Consider the following 15661-nt stretch of genomic DNA (forward strand, 5'->3'; position numbering starts at 1 on the left):
AGACAAGCTGAATATACTTTTACACAGTGTGGAAAAAAATGTAATAATTCTAATAATAAAAATAAATGGAGTTGCAGACAATGTCAAAAGTATTTTTTGCCTTTTGCTTTAGAAAAAGGAGATAGTTTTCCTACTCTCTTAAAGAAGAAATGTGATCTAAAACTTGCCGGAAATTATATACATGAGAGGATGTGCCTCACTTGTGATCACCTGTGGGTGATTGCAGTAGGAGTTGTGAACGTAGCCATTGAGCCTGCAGCTCCTCCTTTGAGTGTGACTCTAAAGAGGAAGGCCTGCATGAGCCAATCAGTGACAGGACAAAAGGCAGTGAAGCTGAACAGAGACTATATCAGCTCAACACCACTTCTCTCAGGAGCAACTGGAGACAGGCAAAGAGCACAGTCCTCCTCATACAACTACACACAGCCACGCGCACACACACACGCAAGAAGCCACAATGTGCCTTTCCCAGGTCTTCATATTGCTGACCTCATTGGGTGAGTTTTTCCAGAATTTTCTTCTGTGTGTGTGTGTGTGTGTGTGCTTGTGTGTTTGTGTGTGTGTGTATGTGTGTGTGTGTTTGGTTTATGTTTTATTTTTGTAACCATCAGCTATTCATTTAACGTTGAACAGCTAGTATCAGTGATACATCTGCTGCATTATGTGCCAGGCATGCTATTGTACAGTACATCCCAGACAGCTCTCAGATTGTGCAAGTGTCAGATGTGTTAAGTAAATATTTCCATCAACAGACACCTATTGGAAATAACTGAACATTTAATAATTTTTTTATCATGATCCTTAATTGAGTTGTTATTAAGGGGGCAAGAGACTGATGCATACATATTTTGTTTGAGTGTATTTGTAGTACCACAAACCCATTAAACTGTTTACAAACTTAGTACATATTTAATTTGCCAAAATGCATAAAAGCTAAAGAAAGACCATAATAAAGGCGATATAAATCAACATGATGTATTATGTAAGATGCATGGCTTCTTGCTACCTTTAAGTTTATATTTGTGCACGTAGTCCAGATCTTAAAACTAGAAATACAGAACAGGACAACTTCTGCAATTGTGTAGTTAGGTCACTTCTGGCACTCAGACAATGTCCTCATTATTTATATTTTATAAAAATTAGTTCCTATATATCGTTAGCTCCCTGGCAAATATAGCAGTGTTCAGATATTTCTGCCATGACTGAGGTCCACAAAGAATATTACAGAGCAATGTATGCCTCAGGATGTAAATAATGCGAATCTAAATAGTGACCATTGAGCACTTTGTGGGTCCCAGCTCAGACCATTCACCTGCTGATGAGGTGCTGACATCATAAGTGTTTTGTTAAACATATTGGCCACTTAGCGCAGTTCAGTCTCTGATGTTTCGTGTATTAACTCAGATATTTACACTTTATACAAAATGATGATTAAAAACCATATAAACCACACAAAGTTATCCTTGATAAAAGGATTTCCTGTTATAAAACCTTGTAATAATACACTGGACTCTTCAATAGTCTCTGCTTCTATAACATAACCTTTCAAGCTGTTCCATGCAGTAACAACTCTTTGTGTGGAAAATAATGAATGTTATCAGTGTGAATATTTAATGTTAACACAGTCACACCTAAGGAATAACAATGACGGAAAACTCTGACTCCAATGTTTACTGGGAAAAACATGAAGGGTCTGAAATTCATATATATTTTATTAGCCAACAAGAAGCAAACTTAAATTATATTTTTAAATAGTTTTAGACTAGTGATGTATAAATCCCATAATTATAGCTTTTTAAGAATTTGATCTTTCATTAAATGTGTCAACAAATTACACACTAAACCAGATCCTCTTGCTTTGCCATTGCAGAAAGTAGACTTTAAGTACTGTCCGGGTGAAACATGATGCTTTTGTTGTCTGATTATGTATGTGATTTGGGGATAAAATATATCAGGTGGTAAAGTAAAACAAGAGTCTCCACTTACATGACCTGATTAATATGGGTAGTCACTGAATTGCACTACATAAATACTGGTTGTGGCACAGTGAGTGATGCGATAAGTCCTCTTTCACACTAGGAGAAAAGGGCAATCATCTCTCACTCCTTCACATTCAAGGACATAACATAACCTGTTGGTGGCTGACTCTTGACACAAAAAGTGTATGACTGTATTGTGTATTTCAATGTATAAAGTAAAGTTTGATCTTTGCATATTTCAAATTATTGCTGAGGTTTTAGCCATCAAAACCTAGTGTAGAGCAGAAAATAATATTCATTAAGATGAATACTGTAGATCAGGAGTGTTTATTTTCAAGTCTTTACTATCAGCAATTGTCTGTAGGTAGGTAATGCCACAGCATACATTTTGCCCTCTGATTTAGTCTGATTGCTGCTGCCCTGGATAAGGACCAAGAAAACTGTGATCAGTTATTATAATGTAAACCTTCCAGGTTAGAATGACTGTGCGAATACAAGTATGTCATCCATTCATCAACACCGTATCACGGTGTCAGTACACAATCCTATCAGATGACCCAGTGTACTCCTGCCTTGTGAGAGTATGTCAGTACCATCTGTTTTCTTTTTGTTCTGTCTGCAAACTTGCAGGGCTGGCATTCTGTGTGCAATTTCAAGCTAACATAAATATGGCCGGAGTGCTGGGACAGACAAGCTTTGACTCCAGTCAGCAAACGGTCACGGTCAACATCACCACAGGATCCTGTGGCCCGATGAAGCTCTCCCTACATGCATTCCCTGTTATGTACGGCCACTTCCAAATGCCCTGTCAGGAGACGAACATTGGAGCGAGAGTCTACACCTTTAATGTCAACCAGACTGCTGCCACTGTTAACGTGTCAGACCTGTTTGCTCAAAGGCCTCAGCTAGATGATCTCTCCCTGGTGGTCGAAGCGTGCAATGGCACAAAGGCCTGCACTGTTGTTCGTCAAAATAAAAAAGTGAACACCTGGCAGGCCAGATTTTTTGTGGTTTGGGCAGGCGATGTTTACATTCGTCAAAATGTAGGAGACAATTCTGCTAGAATCCTGTCCAACCTGGTTCCGGTCCAAGGCAGTATAAATGCCACCAGTGTTGATGCATTTGTGTCACAGAGCTCAACGCCCAGCTGTGAGGCTCTTCTGAACCAACTGAACACGTCCGGGCTGGGAAGTTTGTCCAGCCTGGGGAGCCTGGCCGTGGGTGCCCCCACCCAGCCAAAGAAATCCAGGAATGATGTGACAAGTTTCACCAACAATGCACGTTTTTTGGTACTCAAATCTGGCGAAAAGTTCACATGTGCCATGGTCAGGGTGATGGAAGAGAAGCAGGTGAATGCCCGTGTTGACATGAAAGGGGCCAAGGGCTACTTCAGCTTTAGTCAGCCATCTCCATTTGACGTAACAAATATAAGGGCGAATCTGACTGGCCTGAAAAGTCAGGGCAAAGGTTATCATGTACATCATTTCCCGCTTCCTCAAATGCTTTCAACCAGAGAGGGTGTCTGCAGCAATGACAATGTGGGGGGACACTGGAACCCATTTAACGTGAACACAAGTGGCCCTGCATATCCCAAAGGTCCAGGTGCGACTCATGACATGTATGAGGTGGGGGACCTCAGCAGCAAGCATGGCTCCCTGGAAGGCACAGACAACTTTGAAAAATCCTTCACTGACTGGAACCTTCCCCTTTTTGGCAATAACAGCATCATCGGTCGCTCAGTGGTGATTCATTACCCAAACGGCAGCAGGTTTGCATGTGCCAGCATCGGATACCCAGGAGAAGTGGCTGTGGGTAAGTCGGTCTTCACACATCCTGTGGTTGGCACCGTTCTCTTCACCCAGTTGAGGGCCAACCCTTACTCAGATGTATCTGTATTCCTGGACCTTTCTTATGGGGACCCAGCCACCTCTGCAACTAACGGTCACAACTGGCACATCCACAAGTACCCCATCAGCTCTGAGGCTGACAATGGCACGGATCGCTGTCAGAGCACTGGGGGTCACTGGAACCCCTTCAACATCAACACCACAGACAGCAGCTATGCTGCCAACTGCAGGCCTGATAATCCCTTTGCGTGTGAAATCGGAGACCTGGCCAGCAAACACCAAACTCTACACCTCCTTCCCAAGGTTGGAGGGGTGGAGAGCAAGTACTTCTTCACTGACACGACTTCCTGGGTCTCAGTGATTGGCAGATCGGTGGTGATCCACAGGGAAAACAGAATGGGGCCCAGACTGGCCTGCGCTAACATCACTGACGCACGGTTGCCATCGGCACAGACTGGCTCCTGGGCTGGGGTGGGGACAGCCACAGGTCAGATCCACTTTGTACAGGAGTCACCTCAGGGCCCAACGCAAATCAACGTCTCCCTGTCGAATCTGGCCTCCAGGGCTGGAGGCTACCACGTGCATGTGCTTCCCATTAAGAATGGCAGCAATCCCTGTTCTAATGAGAACATCTTAGGCCACTTCAATCCCTTGTCAATCAATGCATCCATGTCTCCAGCACCTGGAACCGGCTCTGTAGACCAATATGAGATTGGTGACATTAGTGGGAAGTTTGGATTACTGACAAATTTGGACAAAAAACAAGAACTTTATATGGACAGCAATATGCCTCTCTCAGGACCAAACAGCATAGTTGGCCGTTCAGTGGTAATTCATTACACCAATGGTTCAAGGTATTGTAAATTTTACAATTTTTTGCATTATACACATTATTTTGCTCTGGTGTTTTGTCTGTGTTTTATATTTTGCACATATGAGTGAGATAACCCATTCAAAACATTCGCTAACATAAACAAACCACACAAGCACTTATGGCTATTCAGCTGGTGTCACAAGGGTTTCTGAGTGTCTCTGTAAAGGTAATAGCCATGAGCTCAGTGGGACACAAGTTTTGTGCTAACAGGGTAGAATGGTCTTACAGTATGTCTATGTTTATTTTTATTTATTTTTTTACCATTTATTATAATTTATTGTAAGTACAAGATGCCCTCTCATTTAAATGACACTGTGTCTTGTAGTATGAAAAACAGTCATTTGCGCATGAGTAATTGTATCCATAGAGAGCACAAGCTTCAGTGCTAGTGCCTCCTTGTGCACGGCATAGTGGTGACACAAAATGTTCAATTTCCACTTCCAAAAATGTCTTAGTGTCTCAAAGTAAATTCCAGCCTAATGTTACGGGCGTACGGCCCAAAATGCAGAACTGATTACATGAGTAAGAAGACATGAACAACACGTGGTCTGTTATTCATCAAAAATTACTGTGAAAAAGTAAATATAACCAGATTTATGATACATTTATTATCCTTAGTCGTGTTAAAATTCAATTTAAATATCAAGAATGTGTTCATTTATACACACCTAACATGCATAATGTAATCAGTGCCTTTTATTAAATGGAAGTATTTAGATTGACATCCATGCATCAAGCAGCAGAACATGCTCATTTGTTTCAAATTAACAGTAACGCAGGTACTGGTGACATCCCAGTAGAGGGGGACCCCTAGAGATATTTAATGTAAATCAACATCAATGTTTGAAGAATGATTTCCTGTTTACAGTCTTGTGCAGTGGCACGATTGAACCTGCTGAATTATATATAACTAGATAGGATATCTTAAAAACTGAACAATATTTTACGGTCTGTTGCTGAACTGTCTATGACACATATAGCCTGGGTTCTATAACAAAAGCTCATAGGAATTGAGGTCCCCATTCTTCTTAATTCTGAAAAACAACCTTGAGCTGGTCTCTCACTCGTCAGTCTCGAAAGTGTCCTACTTACAGTAACTCAGACTACAATTGCAGATTACAAAGCTCATTGCAATTTTTTTTTTAATAATGGGAAAGTAAATTGTATTTGCATTTGCATTATTCCTGAAGAATGGATGTTATAAATCATATGTATGCGTGCGTTTTCTTACATTTGAATGTATTCACTTATTTTTGTTTAAATGAAATTTAGGATGCAGTGCGCTAACATTTCTGCTGTGAACGCCTCTGCTGGTCAGCTGGTGACAGCACAGGCGACGTTCAAGAGCAACGTTACGGGATCGATTACACTGGTGAGAACTCTTTGATTACAGGTTGAAAATTCAATTGTGCGAAATCTTTCAACGTAGCCTATTTTATATTCTGGACTATGCACCATTGCCATTTTTTTTAATTTTTTTTTTATTTTTAAACCAGCAAAGTAGCTAAACATTACACTGTAGGCCAGTGGTTCTCAAACTCGGTCCTGGGGGACCCCTGTGTACAGCAATCCCAGAATTTTAACAAGCTGTTAATTTTTCTTAATTAGGTGCTTTTCATGTTTTAGAGCGGGGGTCCCCAGTCTTATCCAGAAAGGGCCAGGCCACCTGATCCTGATTCTAATAATCAAGGTGCTTAGCAATGACTTTAGTGATTGATTAGTAGAAGCAGGTGTGTGCACCCACACTGGCCCTTTCTGGAACCCCAGCTCTAAAACATGAAAAGCACCTAATTAAGAAAAATTAACAGCTTGTTAAAATTCTGGGATTGCTGTTGAGGTTGGAATGAAAACCAGCATACACAGGGGTCCCCCAGGACCGAGTTTGAGAACCACTGCTGTAGGCTACTTTAAAAAGATAATGGTTACTTGTTCCAGTCAAATAAATAAATCAATCCATATTTAAAAATTGCAGCAAACTATATGTCCTACTTTTACTGGCTTTATAACGAACAAGCATGGTGTAACTCATTACCAAGTAGGCTACGGCAATGTTAGTGCCTTGGTGTTGCTAACACATTGACACATGGATCCTATCCCAGAAAGCTGGTGAATGTTGGTGAATTTTATAAACTGGAAAGCTATTTCGCACATGTATTTCTCCAAAGTTACAAAACGGTTCGTAATTTTAAGACACCCTCCTAGCAAACTCAACAGGGTCTACAGATAATGTCAGCTTGCCTCTCTGCTCCAATTCAGTTACTCTCACATAATAATAATAATAATAATAATAATAATAATAATAATATTTTTTAAACTGTGACACATTGTACAGACGTCAAGTATTCTATATAATGACGTCAGGGAAAGCAAGAAATAGTAAATAATGTGATAACCACCTGACATTACTTGCAAGCAATATGTCTGACAGACCCAATGAAATGCGAACGGAGGGAGGGGGTTGGGAACTTGATCGTTTTCAAAGCTGCCACAAAAACATGACGCAGTTGTCGGACGGGCGATTAAATGAGCGGTATACATGATAATAGCGGTATCATGGGGGTTGCAGTGCAGTTCCCGCGGCGCTGCACTGGCCAAGGGGGGCTTGGTAGTGTGAGTGCTGCCCGCAGCCCACTGCAGTCCCGCGTGACGATGAGCAGAAGGATCTGTCAGATGAAAGATAGCCGCCGAACATATTATGTTAACACATTATGAGCAAGTACTGAAAGATAGCTTGAAAACCAGTATGGCCTATATCAAATTTATTTTAATTTTATTTTGGGCATTCAGTTTCCCTTATTTGTGTGTATTTTAAATGATTTAAATAGTCATAATTGATTTTGCTGGTTCCTTTTTTGAAAGTGAAAACAGTCCATTCGAAACATATTACTTACTGAAATCCAAAAAAAATGTTTTTAATTGTGCGACATTGCTTAGTGTAAGTTCATTCTCCTTGTGGTTTAACATGGAAAATTAACTTGCATAGTAATGCATGCATTTTAACATAATCCCCTATGCTTCTGTAGTCTCAGTGGATATATCCTGATGGCAGCTACAGCGACGTCATTTTGGAGGTGGACATTCGCTCATCACAAAAGCTTGCAGTGAGTTCAAAGCTGTTTTTCAAGTAAATTATGGGTAGCATAATATGAAGAAGGGTACATATTTTTAGTCTGCACACTCAATAAAGCATTGGTTGTTACAACACAGCAGTATGTACACATACTAGTATAGGTATAAAAACAAGGAAGGGAAGGGAAAAATACAGTAGGTCTACGATTTAACTTGAGGGCTCCTGAATTGCATTTAGCTAAGTTTTTAGCTTTTTACCCACAGGTTATGGATCCTTCCTGGGATGTACATGACTTCCGTGCTGGTGAGAATGTCAGTCAATGCACTGGAGTTGGAGGCCGATTTAATCCTTTTGGCATGCCTGCTGTGGTGAGTTCCCTCTTTACATTACATGATGAGTCATATGATATGATGCAATGGGATTTAACATTTGTCCTTTTTGTTATTTTTTAGACCTATGCGCATACATAGCCATTTCTGATTTGAGGATAACCATTTTTTGGAGACTAAATTCCAATATGCTAGTATGGACTTATTTAACCTCATTTATTTTTGTTTGCATAATTGTCACAGGTTTTCATGAGCTTTGCGTCAGTAGTGATGCATGGCTTCATGTTTTATTATGAAGGCATTTGAATAATTCATGCTGCACACAGTGTAGCCAAACCCAGACTGTACAATAGAAGCTGGTAAAGATGTGAGATGCAAAGTAATTTTTTCCAGCACAGGGAAGTGTAAGTGAAAATGGATATTTCAGACTCTTCTCTGCTACCCATAGAACTCCAGCTGCTCCCGTGACCATCCTCTAAACTGTGCGGTCGGGGACCTGTCAGCCAAACATGGGAATGTGAACTTGGGGCAGAGAATGCTGTTCACTGACACAACTCTTCAGCTGACCGGGGATTTCACAGGTAGCAGTTTACGGTTTTCACATGGTTATTTACACATTATCACTAATATGGGTGTGCTGAAAGCACTAATACCCCTCCCCCCCACCCTCACACACACACACACACAACATTCCACATTCTGTGTAGCTTTGTTTTGGTCAACTAAACCAACTAATCTATTCGCTCAGATTTCATCATTACATTTAAAGAGGGGAAAATATATATATATGTGTTTATATTTTTGTGGTGATGGGGTTCTGTGAATTAATTTTCAGTCATCCATTTAGTTCATTATGTGACATGAAACTGATTTAATATGTCAGTTGTTTAGACAGGACAACTGCACACTCACAATAATTCAAAAAGGACATTTGGTGCACATGTTACAATTATTTCAAGTTTATTAATGTGCTGGGCTTTTGGTCATCAGAGCATGCTAGTTGCTTGAAGTTACTTGTACAGTTGTGGAAGAATGACTACATTTGGGAATATATGTAACACTTTTTTTTCTGTACCATAGTTGTGAACCGATCAATAGTGCTGAGGAACCAAAGTAGGATTTTGGCCTGTGCTGACATTCAGCCAATGTCCCCCTCCACTGAACTCATCTTCCCCAATGTGAAAAACTTTAGCAGGTAAGGATGGTAAGCTACAAACATTTAAATAGATGAAAGATTACAGGATTTCAAAACTCAAAATGAAACAACGAAATAAAAATGGATATGTATGTTTTTTTACTTTGAATAAGTTTGTGTAGCACTAAAAATAAATGTGTACAGTAATACAGTATAATATAAGTGGAAATGTAAGGTGGTTTCCCTGTGCTTCAAATTGAAACATCCTCTGAAGCTAGATTAGCTGTTTTACTTGAATGAAACACACAAGAATATGTTTTGTCACATGAACTAATAGAGATTGTGAGGAAAAATGTTGCTATCCTTCAATATAATTTCTATCCCACACTTTGCAAAGTTGCACAAGTGAAAGCCTTAATCCGAAGGGTGTTATGGATATTCAGATTTTGGATTGGGCAGTAAAATTAATTTTAAAAAAATTTAAAAAACACTGACATGGAGCTATGTGCAAAGAGATACACCCTCCTAACACAAACCATTGGTTAGAATCCAATTTGGCTGTAAGATTACATTGTGCAATACGTAGTCTGCAAAGTCTTATATATTATATATGAGCATTTACAATTTAAAATAAAGTTCTGTCATAGATACATGATGCATGGCATGTCACATACAAACTTACTGGTAGCTTTTCCTAAATGATCCCAGATATTATTTGGTCATAAACGGAAAAAGATATTAATGCATAATGAAATGAACATGAAAGATCATCCACTCCTGCAATGCTCCTTAAAATAACTTTCAGGGGACCTCCCAGACCTATCTGGCTTAGCTAGGTGCAGGGCAATAGAATGAAGCAATGAAAGAATAAAGAATAGCCACACACCTGCAAATACTGCTTTGTGGTTTATTCATGCAATGTTTCAAAAAAAAAATCTTTGTCAGATAAAGGGTAAAAAAAAAACATGAAAATCGAAAATGTCTGTAACAAACTGTTGAACAAATGTTTGACAAACATTATGAAACTGATGTGAAAGAAAAACATATTTAAATGCTTGTGTTTCAAACAAAAATTCCCTTCAAAATCCACAAGCTCATGATACTGTGCATGAGTTGAAAAAAAAAATTAATTACTGAAGTCTAACAGTAACATCTCTACAACTGATTTTACAAAACCAAACTGTCAGAAAAGTGAATCATTTTCGCCACAGACTTTGAGCCCTCTGAGGCTTTGGTTGAGGAGCCATGTAAATGATGAGCAAGGCTCGACTGGTAGAGCCACAAAGAAGACAGTTTGGGTTCTGGTAAAGGGTGTGAACACCTGGCATGAATAAAAAGCTGGTTCACATTTTTGTCATTTTACTCATTGCATTTTTATTATTGTTTCAGATATGACTTACGCAGCAAGGTTGCCACAGTTCTTGCGGTTGATCTTTGGAGAGTCACCATCTTGCCAGGAGCACTCTCATCTGCAGCAGGGGGGCAGTGCCAGAAAGTCAGCATTCTGGTTTCAGGTATTTTTAATGATAACAATGTATTTCTGTCATGTATTGTCATGATGTATTTTGTTCCTTATTGTGAAAGTAATACAATTTTCTGTATCTAGGAATAAAATACATAATGACAATATTGAAGTATTCCCAGACATTTCTGATGACAAGTCTGTTATTGACCATACTTGTCAATTGTTTAACAACAACAACAACAAACAATAATAATAATAATAATAATAATTGGTTGCATTTATATAATGCCTCAAACTCCATGAAAGTGTTGCACCCCCCTGGGTGATGCACAGCAGCCAGGCACTAAATAAGTTGCTGTCTACTGGAAACAATACAGTACTCACAATACACATTCATTTTACAAATTGAGCATATAGCTAACAAATCTTTATGAATATTATATCAGGCAGAGGACCAATGCTGTTGTGCTCAGTGTCTTGTGTATGTGCTGACTTCCAAAATTGGTGAGGCAGGGACAGTGAGAACTCATGCTGTGGTTATAAAAGAAGAAACGCAAAACATCAGCATCATCCGTGTTACACTTGACCACAGGATTTCTTTTTCTTGCTATCCTTCTTCTTTTTTTCTGCATGTATCATGAGTCATAATAGCGTAAACCACATTTTTCTTTATAACCATGTCACCAGAAAACCAGTCCAAAACACGTACTCAGAATATTAACATGAACAGAAACAAGCTAATAGCCAAAACAAAACGCTCTTTAAATATTATTTTTCAGTTGATACTTTAACACTAAACCTTTAGTCCATACTGTTATATTCAAAATGTCTTTTTAATCAAAATAAATTAACCAGTTCTGTGGTTTCGTGGAATTTCCACTGGTCTCACAATGTGCTCAAACATGGGCCTTGCCAGCTGAGAGAAATTTTGAATGAATCCTGGATGATAATATCCCAGAACTCCCAGCAGTGCTCGGACCTCCCCAGCTATGTGAGGTTCCTTCTCTTTGAGTGCAATCATTGCTTCCAAGGCCTTTGGCTTGATCATGAGTCCCGCTCTTGACACAAGGCAACCACTATAGCAGACTTTTTTTTATAAAGGGCTCACATTTTCTGTGACTGAGCTTGATGCCATCTTCTTTCATCTGGCGAAGCACATGTCTGAGACTGGTCACATGATCTCATGATCTTAGAGTAACAGAGAACATCATCCAGATATGGAGCACAACACTCATCCCTAATCTCTTGTAACACCCCCCATACATCACTGAAATGTTGTTGGGCCATTTGGAAAGCTGATTGGAAATGATATCCATACATATAACCCCCAAGGAATAGTAAAGGCTGTTAGGTGTCTGGGTCCCACACTCCTGACCTTGGTGTGCACTTCCCTGATCCAGTATGGAGAACCTTGTGTTGACCCCCAGACTGTCCAGCAGATCTTGTATGCATGGCAATGGGTGAAGGTAGGCAGAGGTATAAGCTATGGTCTTTCTTGAACAATTGCTTCCCCTAGTTGGTGGGTTAGGGTTAGGGTATGTGTTCTAACACCGGTCCGTGTGGTTAGAAAAGAAGAAGCACAAACATCAACTTGTATTCCACATGATCACAGGATTTGTTCTTCTGCTATCTTTGTTCTGTTTTTTTTCTGCATCGCACAGTACAGTTTTAATAGATTCAAACACATTTTCACTTGTAACCAAGTCACAAGAAAACCAGTCCACAACATGTATTTTATTAACAGAATATTATCATAAACAGAAATAAACCACCAGGCTAATAGTCAAAATAAAACACTATTTCAGTCTTCTCTGATTCAGTTGTTCCTTTAACCTGTTTCATAAACTGTCACTTTATTTTTGTCAAAATCAGACTTCCGATAAGGGTAATAAGAGTCTTAAGTGATTTTGTATCACTGTGACCTTTATTTAGGAAATTATTGACCTCTACCAGCTGTTCGATCTGTCAGTAAAAGACAAACTAAAAGCACTCATAGGCTTAGATAAAGGTTAACATAAAAAGCCATCCAAGTCTTACTTCACTTGATAAGTAAGAATTATCACTCTTATCTGCAATTCTGAGGATGTAAAATGGATTATCTTCATCATTGAGATCCTTCCTCAGTCTCTGAATATGCAGGAAATGATCTGCCTTAAAACAGTATGGTGTCCATGAAGTCCTGGCCATGGCATTTCAGCATAGTAAAATAAGCAGTCTCAAAAATGACTAAACCTGTATTTTACATCTTGAGAAATTAGTAATGGAGTAAATCATCCATATCAGCCTTCAACAACTTTTAGTACTCACCTGTTTGCAAATGAAACAATTTTGCAAATGAATCACACATGCTTTCTTTGCTAAACTTTGTATTCAGTGATATTATTATTAATCCTCATTATCCTTCCCTACCTTCAAATGACATATCAACCGCCTGGTTGAGCATGATCTTTTAAAAACAATTCATATTTCACGCTTTTAAAATTAATTCTGTTTATGGACATATTTAGCTTTTTTATGGTCTCTGCCAACAGGAACATGTCATCCTTCACATACTCAATTTCTGTCAGTATTTTCAGCCTGCTTTTTGGCTTTGCTTCTTCCCACAGCATAAGGAAGTTTAAAAGGCCACAGCAACGGCATACATGTCTACCACATGACAGTGGAGAGTGAAAGTTGATTGTCATTGTTTAAAAAATGTAACAAAAAGGTCTGGGCAGAATTCTATTTTTTTTTTCCTTTTTTTTCTTGCTGCTAAAATTTTGTCTACCAACTAGTTGAGAAATAAGTTTCAGAGTAAAAACAAAACCTTTAGTCCATCCTGAAAAAATAAATATATCCTAAATAAAACAATATTAACCAAAATTATTTTTTCTATAGTCTCTTAAATATCCTTTAACTTACAAAATATGAAAAACAAAAAAAACATATCTATACTCAGTCTTCCACAGTGACCTAAATCGGGGGTTGGCAAAATGCAATTATAAAGTAACTATAACTAATGTTTTTATTGAAAGTGAGAAACCATAAACTCTCTTTCAGGAAATGTGAGCATGCAAAGTCTGAACTCCCTTAAAGATGATGAGAGGATGGGACCATTTAGAAGATCTAACCAATGCTCAGATAGTAAGTATGAAGTGTGTGTGTGAGAGAGTGTGTGAATGTGACTATCTGACCAAATAGTCACATTCACAGACTGACAGGCCTAATAGAAAATGGCATGGGGCTAACAAGGCACCGAATAATTAGTAATTATGTACTTCATTCAACTGATTGTCTGAAGACATGCAGTAACAGCAGGAGGGCAAACAGTAGGGATACATAGGTGTCCATTAAGCTAGCAGATGTGTGTGTGTGTGTGTGTGTGTGTGTCTGTGTGCGTCTGTGTGCGTCTGTGTGTGTGTGTAAGACAATACAACATGCATATCCCTTACAGTTCATAAGAGGAAAAACCAGTTTCCTCTTATGAACTAATCACAAAATCTAATGACACTTGCAAGGCAAATTTACAAAGGACAATTTGCATCTTTTTTATCTTGTATTGTAAATTGTATTTTTGCTCTCATCATATTTTCAGCAGGATATGTGATATGTGATGAGGCAATTCAAGTTAAGTCCCATACTCAGTAGCATAAACACAGAGTCATAGCTGGGAATTAAACCTGTAACCTTTGGCTTACAGTACTACACCACCACTTCCCATTGTCTGCCACTGTAATAAGGACAAACCTCAGCTGAACATCTCCATGCATCTGTATTATGATTAGAGTTTAATTAACAGTTCCCATGTCATGTCTCTCTCAGGAAATTCTGGAGAACTACTATTTCCTGGAAGACTTTCAATCATGTTCACAATAACTGCCGTCCAGTTCCTCCTCTGTTGGATTCTTCTGTAGACCACAGATAAGAGTCTGCAATTTGCTCATTCCAGGATAACAGAATTGCAAATACATTTTATTTGGGGAGAAATTAGATATTATATTTGTAAATATGCTTAAACTTGCTTGTTCTTCACAGTATGCAGAATGTGACCTTTATTGGGTTGAATAAATCAATGCAGGGAGTAATTGTATATATTAAATGAAATGTCTGGATATTTACTGTCACATAATGGGTTCGATTTTGTTTTACAAGAGTGCTTTATGCAGTAATAATAGAGGACATGACAGGAAGCAATACTTTATACTGTCATTAATGTAAGCTAAAATGTCCAAATATATAAACATAGCCAATATTCTATAATGTATAGTCCTTTGTACTTTTATAATGCTTAATTTCATGTATTTCTGTATGAAGCCAACATCTTTTAAATGGCACAGCATCCGAGTCTGTTGAAATGTCTTGTATGAAATGCTGCAATGTGGGGGAAATCAGTATTGTCCAAAGTTGAAGACATTCAGTACAGTAAATTGTAAAAAAAAAAAAAAAAAAATGTTCAACTGATGCAAAAATGTTGTTTTCCACAGTAAATAAATAACTAAATAAATATTAATGAAAAATATATGCAGTTAAATGTAAACTTATTGAAACAGTGACACAATTTCTGTGTTTTAGCTCTGTACTCCAGCACATTTGATTTTAAATAAAACAATGCATATGATTTTAAAGTGCAGATTGTCATCAGCTTTAATTTAAGGGTATTTACATCCATATCCAGTGATCAATGCAGGAATTACAGTCTTTTTTACGTTCCCCCCATTTTAGGGGACCAAACGTAATTGGAGAAATTAACTCTGAAATAAAGTTGTCATATTTAGTACTTGGTTAAAAATACTTTGCATTTGATGACTGCCTGAAGTCTGTGAACCAAAGACATTGCAAAACGCTGGGTATCTTCCCTGCTGATGATCTGCCAGGCCTGTGCTGCAGCCATCTTCAGTAGGCTACCTGTTTGTCTGGGACATTTGCCTCCAGAGTCTCATATTCACTATTTTGGCCCTGAACAACTCATTGGTTGCTTCAGCA

At 38.6% G+C, this 15661-nt stretch overlaps 1 protein-coding gene across 1 annotated transcript; it reads left to right on the forward strand.

Annotated features, from left to right (window-relative positions):
- Positions 1-342: 342 nt before the first annotated feature.
- On the forward strand, positions 343-15197 carry cusr (Copper-only SOD repeat protein). The gene is made up of 10 exons (XM_064320808.1): positions 343-497; positions 2610-4680; positions 5973-6072; positions 7724-7801; positions 8034-8138; positions 8548-8680; positions 9180-9294; positions 10624-10748; positions 13739-13822; positions 14501-15197. The coding sequence occupies exons 1-10, from the start codon at positions 458-460 to the stop codon at positions 14590-14592; spliced, it is 2943 nt and encodes a 980-aa protein (XP_064176878.1). The 5' UTR covers positions 343-457; the 3' UTR covers positions 14593-15197.
- The last annotated feature ends 464 nt before the right edge of the window (positions 15198-15661 follow it).

This window comes from Anguilla rostrata, chromosome 2 (assembly GCF_018555375.3).
Source record: "Anguilla rostrata isolate EN2019 chromosome 2, ASM1855537v3, whole genome shotgun sequence".
Taxonomy (NCBI): Eukaryota; Metazoa; Chordata; class Actinopteri; order Anguilliformes; family Anguillidae; genus Anguilla; species Anguilla rostrata.